The 9,417-nt window shown below is 37.3% G+C and overlaps 1 protein-coding gene across 1 annotated transcript; it reads left to right on the top strand.

Moving 5' to 3' along the window:
* Positions 1 to 1,951: 1,951 nt before the first annotated feature.
* On the top strand, positions 1,952 to 9,295 carry LOC307155399 (uncharacterized protein). Its single transcript, XM_079865999.1, has 7 exons — positions 1,952 to 2,001; positions 2,793 to 2,890; positions 3,719 to 4,006; positions 4,223 to 4,477; positions 8,330 to 8,481; positions 8,560 to 8,709; positions 8,839 to 9,295. Exons 2-7 carry the CDS (start codon positions 2,851 to 2,853, stop codon positions 9,001 to 9,003), a joined length of 1,050 nt encoding a protein of 349 aa, XP_079722125.1. The 5' UTR covers positions 1,952 to 2,001; positions 2,793 to 2,850; the 3' UTR covers positions 9,004 to 9,295.
* Positions 9,296 to 9,417: the final 122 nt, after the last annotated feature.

The raw sequence follows: 9,417 nt of genomic DNA, 5'->3' as shown, positions 1-9,417 counted from the left end.
AGTTAATGATAGAGCGAAGGTACGACATTTAGAGTGAATAACTTGTGCGTGTCTTATTGAGAGACTGGAATCCATCTATGTGATTTTTATCTTGTGTCTAACAGTGCCAGTATATAGAGCTATTTTGGGTAAAGATCTAGTTTTTTTCTCCCTATAGTTGATCTTTTGTCACTGGAATAAACGCAATGATGTTTTTGTTAACAATACTAAAAGCACTTTAACTCGAGGAGGAGGGTTTATTTTTTATATTTTCTTTGGGTCCAACTTAACTGTACATGGTCTGTTTTATATGTGAAGAGAATGAAGAAGAGTGAAAGAATATATTTTGAATTATAGTAATGGATATAGTCAAAGTGCCTATGAATTATGAATAATAATAATAATAATAATAATAATAATAATAATTAGTTAGTTTTTTTGTTATTGTTAGTGATTTGAACAAACCCCTGACCTTATTGAACTTTCACACATAATCTGTCCTGCACTTATTATGGTACAGACTCTTCAAATCATGTCTAAATAGTTTTATGAAATTAGTTGTATAAGCGATGGGCGATTTAACTTTTTTGGTGATATAAACCACTTAGCAATGCCCTGTTAACCACTTAAAACACATTATTATTATTATTATTATTATTATTATTATTATTATATCAGATGGCTTACGTTGTTGATAAAGAATGACTTTGGTTGATCTGAAGCACATTTTGCCTGTCTTTAACTGTGGCTGTAAGGAAACATCTGTTTCATGAATTTCCGTTTGTGTTTAGTCACTTTCAGAACTGGACTTTCATCACTTTAACTGCTAATGATCTCAAATGACTGTTTTTAATAAATGAGAAGTTTTGAAGCAGGTGCGCTGTGATTTTATCTGTGCTCAATGGACGGTGTTAAATCAGTTTCGCAACACCTGTGCTCTTGTGAGGTGAGTATTAAAAACACCCGCTGTGTATTCCCTAAAATTCCCAGCATCATGAAAATGAAAGATTAATGCAGATGCGTCTGCGGGGAAGTCACTTTACAACGTTGCTTTTTACTTGCGTAACTGTGAACAATCACATGTACACACAGAATCCAAACACTTAAGATTGTGACTCAATATTTGTTGATGTTTTTGCTGTCCTGTCAGTGCTTATTTAATTATATGTGCTGTTTAAGGAATGCAAAACCAGTTTAAAGACTTATTGGCACTTATGCTGCTTAAATGATTTTGTATTATAATATCTTAGTCAATGTAATAGATAGATGGATGGATGGACAGGCAGACAGATGGGTAGATGGATGATGAACGGAAAGACAGATAGAGAGATGGATGGCTGGATGGATAATAGATAGATAGATAGATAGATAGATAGATAGATAGATAGATAGATTGTCAGACAGACGGATGGATGGATGGATGGATGGATGGATAATAGATAGATTGTCAGACAGACGGATGGATGGATGAATGGATAATAGATAGATAGATAGATAGATAGATAGATTGTCAGACAGACGGATGGATGGATAATAGATAGATAGATAGATAGATAGATTGTCAGACAGACGGATGGATGGATAATAGATAGATAGATAGATAGATAGATAGATAGATAGATAGATAGATAGATAGATAGATAGATAGATAGATAGATAGATTGTCAGACAGACGGATGGATGGATGGATGATAATAGATAGATAGATGATAGATAGATAGATAGATAGATAGATAGATAGATAGATAGATGATATATAGATAGATAGATAGATAGATAGATAGATAGATAGATAGATAGATAGATAGATAGATAGATAGATAGATAGATAGATAGATAGATAGGTAGATAGATTGTGATGTCATCGTATTAATCAGAGAGTTTCCAAAAGACGTCACGTTTGTATCATGGGACTCACTCATATGCAAACGAACAGGAAGAGTTCATAATTCAGTTGTGAGTGGAAACACACACATCTGTCTCTCGTCCTGTTCAAGACATTTACCACAGCAGAGCTTGCAGGTAAGAGATTATAACTCTCTCGTCATGTGATCAATTTATTACATTCATACATTAGACATGTAATAACTGATATGTGAGTGCATGCATAATCTATTTCATTTTAGTTCATAACTGCATTCTGTGCACAGCTGTTTCTGAACAATGTCTGATTTAACACAAGTAACGTACTTTTGACAACATGCCAGTTTTTTGTACATTATATAAAGTGTTATAAAGTGTCTGCCTAATTTTGTGTAATACATAAACAGTTGCATGACTTTCACATACAGAATCTATAATATCTGCTAGTGGAATACATTTAGTTGGCGAGACTTAAACTATGAAACTGTGTGTGTGTGTGTGTGTGTTGGTGGAGGTGACCTTTTCTGCTGTCTGTGACTCATTGTGAAAAAAAAAAAAAAAAACAGTGAAAAATGCACTGAAAATTCAGTGAGATTCAGATTTTCCACCAGAATTGGCAGAAAATTACACTGATACGCTCTGATAACTGCATAACTTACCACCCCCCCACACACACACACCCACTCACACACCCACTAACACACACTCACACACTGTACAATAATCGCTCATTTTCAATTGTGTATATTTTCTATTTTGTTGAGCTTTACAGAAGTAGTCTGAGGCGGATATATAGTGGATATGAGAAATTGAAATAGAATTATATATATATATATATATATATATATATATACATTTTTGGTTTGATGCTCTATATGTAAAGCTTGTTTTGCAGAAAACTGCTCTGCTGACATTAACTTCTCGTTTTCTTTCCTGTTTCCGCCCTGCAGGTGCTCAACAGGAAGTCTGGTGTCTTATTTTTCAGTCTTCAAAGTCGAGCTGACAGATATGAAACTCTTTCTGCTCTGTATTTTTGGCTTCAGTTTAGGTACGAATCTACTTTGTGATGGATTTCCCTGCTCAAAATATAATCTGAAGATTCCCTCACAGTTTCTTGTTCAGATTAAGACATGATATTTCTCACTAAACACCCCTTGTGTTGTTTCCAAACTCATAGGACATTTCTTTCGTCACGGTGGACCATTTCCAGACTTTCTTTAGCATGTTGTATCACTCAAAAGTTTGGGGTCATTAAGTTTTAAAAGTCCCCAATAATTTATCCCTTAAAACTCATCTTTGACAAAATGGCAAATAAATTAAATGACAGTAAAAATATTCATAATGTTACAAAAGATTAATATTTTAATGTTCTTTAAGCTTTCCATTCACCAAAGAAAAAAAACATTTTTTTTTGTAAAAATGTAAAAATGTAACAATTTTTTTTTTCCTTGAGCACCAAATCATCATATTATTATGATTTCTGAAGGATCATGTGACGCTGAAGACTGGAGTAATGCTGAAAATTCAGCTTTGATCGCAGGAATTAATTACAGTTTGCTATATATTCTTTGATCAAGTAAATGCAGTGAACATAAGTGACATCCTTCAAAAGTTTGAAATGTCAAGTTCTGCACCTTTGAACTGCTTTCTGATTGGCTGATGCAATGTACCAGTTAAAGAGCATTACCGCAGCAAAGCCACAAACCAGGAGTTTTGACTTCAGCAGAACAGTTTCACAAACAAGTTCAAATGTTGTTAATCATAAAAAGTGCTCAGTTTCTTGTTTCACTATGATTGTAGGACGATACTAAACTTCAGAATACTGAACGGATGTGTAATAGATGATTCAGACTTAAATTGTGTTTCATTCCTTCAGATTTTGCAGCTAAATGCCAAGAGAATCTTTATGGATTGAAAGGAAAATCGATCCGTCTGAGCATCAGTTCTGGAAACCAGTCTCAAGTCATATGGCGACGATTCAACAGGAATCAGTTGCTTGCAAACAAAGATGGAGTTCCACCTGGTTTGGGGGAAAAAATGAGTTTAAACTTCTCAGATTGGTCTTTGACCGTACACAACGTTCAGGAAAATGACAGTGGACTATACGAGGCTCTTCCGAAGTGGGAGGATAAAACTCTGGCTGCATTCAATCTTATAGTGGAGAGTAAGACCTCATTTACATACATGATGTAGTACTCAACATTTGAAGTGGATCAAAAAAGTTCCTCAAAGTTGTCCTAAGACAAGAACGGGTATTGTTCAAAATTCATGTATAACTTTGATGAAAGGTTTTGATCTTCTTCAAATGTTGACTCCTGTATCTATACTTCAGTACCTCAGCTCAGATGTTGCCTCTAACTCATCTACGGTCTTTTTGCAGACGCTCTCTCAGTGCCTGGAATCATAGTGAGTCCCCATGATGTAAATTCGTCTGCTGGAGTGTGTCGGGCCACGGTGAACTGCTCCATCGATGGCAGCTGGGCCTCGTATGACTGCGACCAGAGCGTGTGTGAGGAGACACAGCCGTCTCTATCCGACATCAACATCACTGTCGCTGTTCTGGACCGCAGTGGCTTCAGGTGCCAAGTCAACAACCACGTCAGCAAGAATCATTCTCACTCTCCCAACATTAATTGTAAGTTTATTTAATACTCATCTTGGTTCATGTTTCACACTTCACACATTTGTAAACCCTGTTCTTATTTGCATATTTCTGTACAGCATGCAACGAGTGTGTGTGTTTTAATAGCTGTCACATCTGTGGAAACATGCTCATGTAAATCCCCTCTGGTTTCTAATAAAGGACCGCGGAGGAGTGTTTATAACACTGTCTGAAGTTAATAACCGTTTCCTTCAGATGCTGAAAAATAAACTAAGTTTCCATGGCTTTACAAAGTGCATGCATATTTAATAAGGTAAACATGGAGGCGGTTGATAGGCTAAATGTCGGGATTATGTTTGGCACGACAAACTGCTTGTTTAGCCTATATCGTCACAAATATGTGTATTAAAGTGCCAAATGTGGACAGGCATTAAAGTATTGCAAATGTTCATGAATTCATTCATTTCTGTAAAGCTTCTTTGAAACTATTTTACAAATTGTCAGTGTAAACTAATTTTCTAAAGTATTAAGGGGAATACATTACTCTCTTGAGTAGGTACTAATTTTAAGTGATTACTTCACGATATGTTCTATATAGTGTGAATGTAATCTGGACGTTGTCACTGGGATAGTGAAGTATCCATTGTATGCACACTTACTGGAAGTAGTAGGTCATAATGAGTTTGATGAGGACTGTGAATTCAGATATACTACTTTTGTCACATACTGTTTTCCGCCTACTATATATAGTAGGGAAGTATGTGATTTCAGATACAGCCCCTATTTCAGGATTATAAAATAAAATAAGATAAAATAAGTAAGGGTTAATGTACATCCAGCCAGTGATCTGAGAATAAACCCTGACAGGGTGATCAGGATCAGGTCTAGCATCATCCTGAAGGGGTTTATTCTGAGATAAAACACACGCACGCACGCACGCACGCACGCACGCACGCACGCACGCACGCACGCACGCACGCACGCACGCACGCACACACACATACACACACACACACACACACACACACACACACACACACACACACACACACACACACACCTGAAGGGGTTTATTCTGAGATAACACAGACACACACACGCACACACACACACACACACACACACACACACACACACACACACACACACACACACACACACACACACACACACACACACACACACCTGAAGGGGTTTATTCTGAGATAACACAGACACACACACACACACGCACACACACACACACACACACACACACACACACACACACACACACACACACACACACACACACACACACACACACACACACACACCTGAAGGGGTTTATTCTGAGATAACAACCGGCTGGATGTACATTATTCCACTTATTACACGGCTACTTGTCACATAATTAAATAACTAGACACGAAATATTGATCTGAGTTGAACATTTTTTTTAGGTCTTTAAACGTAAAGCTTCCATGGAGAGAGCAGCTGCAGCGCGGCAAGTTCAAACTAGACGCACATTTAAGAGATACAGTATACAGTCATACCACTTATTACACAGCATTTCAACACATTAATAATTATGGGGATAAGAGATATTGATTTGAGATGAAACTGTTTTAAAATCGTAACTGTTATCTTGTGATCCAGTGTTCAAAACAATCGTCGCAAAATGGCAGCAGCTGTGTTTGTATGAAACAAGAGAGAGTGAGTCCATGATACTGGATGGCATAATTAAATAACTGTACACAAAATATCGATATGACCTAGTTTTAATATTTAATTAGCTCACCAAATGCAAAACTTCCACGATGAAAAACCTTTTCAAGTGAGAATCAACTCAAAATGAAGAATTTTTAAATGCACCACATGTCTTATTTATTGAGTTCCTTCTCAGATAGACACCACGTCTAGACTGGGTAAACCCAACCTGATCTACAGGCGATTTGATTTAGCTGGAAACCTGTACATTTATCTCTGCTGCTTCCTTTACATATTTGCGGGAACCAATCAAAAACTGGCTTATCCACCTGGTTTAATCCAATTCCAGAGCTGTTAGGGCTCTATCCAATTCCTTTTAACCTCTCATGATGCTCAATGGCTTCTTTAGTTTAGCAAACCAATCGCTCGAATGGGTGTAAATACCACAAACTTTCATGTTTGATTTTACATAACCTGCAAAAATCTCTCGCTTCCATTGCTGCTTCTGCAAACCGCTGATCAGCACGTTTGGTTACACATTTCCTGCCTGGAGTTCTCATGTAGCTCTGCAAAGTACGTCACCCGGATCGTTGGTCTGATTGGTTGACTATACAATTGCGTACAGAGTCATTTGAACTATGCCCGTTGATCTTGTGCAGTAGAAAATACATAGCAGACTCCCCAGACCAATGTTCAATCTTAAAAGATTGAGCTTGGTCTGGTGATAACCAGACTACACCATGTCTGGAACTGAAGTGACTTTTGCACCACTTCTGGCCACAGTACCTATCTATACCCATGCGGTCTAGGCATGTGCCACACAGGATTCAAACCCACGACCTGAATGGTTCGGGGCTCATGGCATGTGGTTTAGCAGCTTGACTAGGCTAGATTAGGTTATCTTATTAGGTTATCTCAGATATCTTAATGCTAATGTAGCTTATGGTTAACCTGATAGCCGAAGAGCCACAATGAATAAAATGTAGCATTTAACATCATGAGAGTTATACATCATATACAATAACATCAAGGCAATGTCCTTGTAATGTTCTATTATAGTGCCACCAAGTGGTGCAGTTCCACCTTTTTTTTTTTATGTGTTCTCAGAGTGAGCCCATACATGTGTGTGTGTGTCAAATTTGGTGAATATATCTAATTTTGTTTTAGAGTTATATACATTTATATGTATGAGAGCATAAAAAGCGAATTTGATTGGATTTTTTTGCCACTTACTATAACAATTTTGACATTTGGCCATTAGTGTTTAGCCAACAACCTATGTTTTCAAACTTCCTACGGTGGTTTCGTCTCCATCGGTCTAATGGTTTCGAAGATACTGGCAAATGTTTTTTAATTGCTAATTTACAACATTGCGTTAACCATAAGGCAAAATCTAGCATGTTTGGTAACGTTGGACTCGGCAAGGATTCAGAAATGTAAGGAGATGACTCTCGTGAAAATAAGGCAACCAAATCCAAAGTTATAAGCATGTAAATATTTTTTCTGGTCCAAAACTTCTCAGATTCTTTCAGAGCATCGTGCCGATGACCCATACCAAGTTTTGAAACTATACGTTCATGCGTTCATAAAATACAGCATTTTAGCACAAAATTATGCCCAAAGTGGCCGATATGGGAAAATTGGATATCATTTGACTCGGCATTACGCCCCAAGTCTAACAAGACTTATATGATTTTTGGACAAACTGTTCAAAATTTATATCAAAAATAGCCATTTTTCGCATCTACGGACCAGTAGGTGGCGCTGTGCAGTGTTGTTGTACATTAAAACGGTATGCAATAACATAGTGTAAATTATTTTATTTATATATTATTTATATTTATTAAAATAATTGAATAGATGCTGCGTTATTGTGACAATAAAGCCCTCCCTACACCTACCATTAATGATAAACACTTTATTATTAAACACGTTAAACACTTTATTTCCAATTTTCGAATATTTTCTTGAAATAAATACTTTTCTAATCTGATATGTGATGGGAGTAAACAATCCAGCTGTAATCTTATTTTGTTATTTACACTGACTCCGCCCACTGACATCTGATTGGGCCACACGTCAGTGGGCGGAGTCAGTGTAAATAACCTCTGCCAACAAGCCGGGCTTTTCACACTTAGCGTAAATAGACACTCCATCCTTGTATAAATAGCTGTTTTGTTGTTTTAATTTTTCTAGGCCATGAAAAACTGCAAAGTGATTCGCCTTCTCCACCAGACCTCATCTCTTGGATCGCCGTCACTGCCTGCGTCGCTGTTGCGTTGGGATTGTTTATGGGTTTGATTGTAGTAGTTGTCAAGAAAAGAAAGACTTCAAAAGTTCATCCGCAGGTATCAGTCAAATTCTCTCTCGGAACGCAATTATTTGTCGTGACTGTCATTCTTAACTCTGTTCTTTCTCTGTATCAGTCCAGTCACGCTGTGACAGGCCGTGGCATGAATACAGTGATTGAACAGCATCATGAAACCATCTACAGCACAGTGGAAAAGCCAGGCGCATCCCAGAATCCTCCAGCAAACAACACTGAAGCAACCATCTATGACACTCCATCACGACATGTATGTTATGTTTTGATGAATCATAACTGTATAGTGAGATTTGACCTTTATTTTGTGCCTGATATTACCAGGTTAGATGCAGTGAAACTCTGTTTGACCTGTTTATTTGTTGGCTTGTGTCTTTCTCAGCCCAGGGTCTGTCAAGTAAACAGTGTGACCCTAATGATAGAGGATCCGGAGCAACAGCGATCCGGACACGACAGAACTGTTAAAGTAAGAGCTACAGTACACAAGGCAGAAGAACCCGATTCAGAACAAATAAACACTGTTTACTGCAAACTAGGAGAGATATGACACATACAGAGACTGCACGCGTCAGAGGGGGAGAACCACAGAAACCACTGAAAAAGCAAAAAACTGTACATTTTGTGTGTTTTTAATACTGAATAGATAAGTAGGAATTATATGGTCATATGATGGATGCTTATTGCATACTGTGCAATATACACTGTATGCTGCCTGTATTTTTATTTAAAAAGTTTGTGAAATATTATGCACTACACTCTTAAAAATAAAGGTTCCAAACGGCGGGTTTTGTAGCGATGCAATTCAAAGTTTCCGGTTACGTGACGGAGACCTGGAGGGCAAAACATCCAGAATATGAACGCAATGTGTTAAAGGGTTACGTATTTTCTTTAAAATGTTTTTCTTTGGAAATATGCTCAATTAGAAACTGTGCGTTGTGTTTATATTCTGGATTTATCTGCG

The sequence above is a fragment of the Squalius cephalus genome, assembly GCF_949319135.1.
Source record: "Squalius cephalus genome assembly, chromosome: 3".
In the NCBI taxonomy this organism is placed as follows: Eukaryota; Metazoa; Chordata; class Actinopteri; order Cypriniformes; family Leuciscidae; genus Squalius; species Squalius cephalus.
This window is presented reverse-complemented; position numbering and strand designations above follow the sequence as displayed.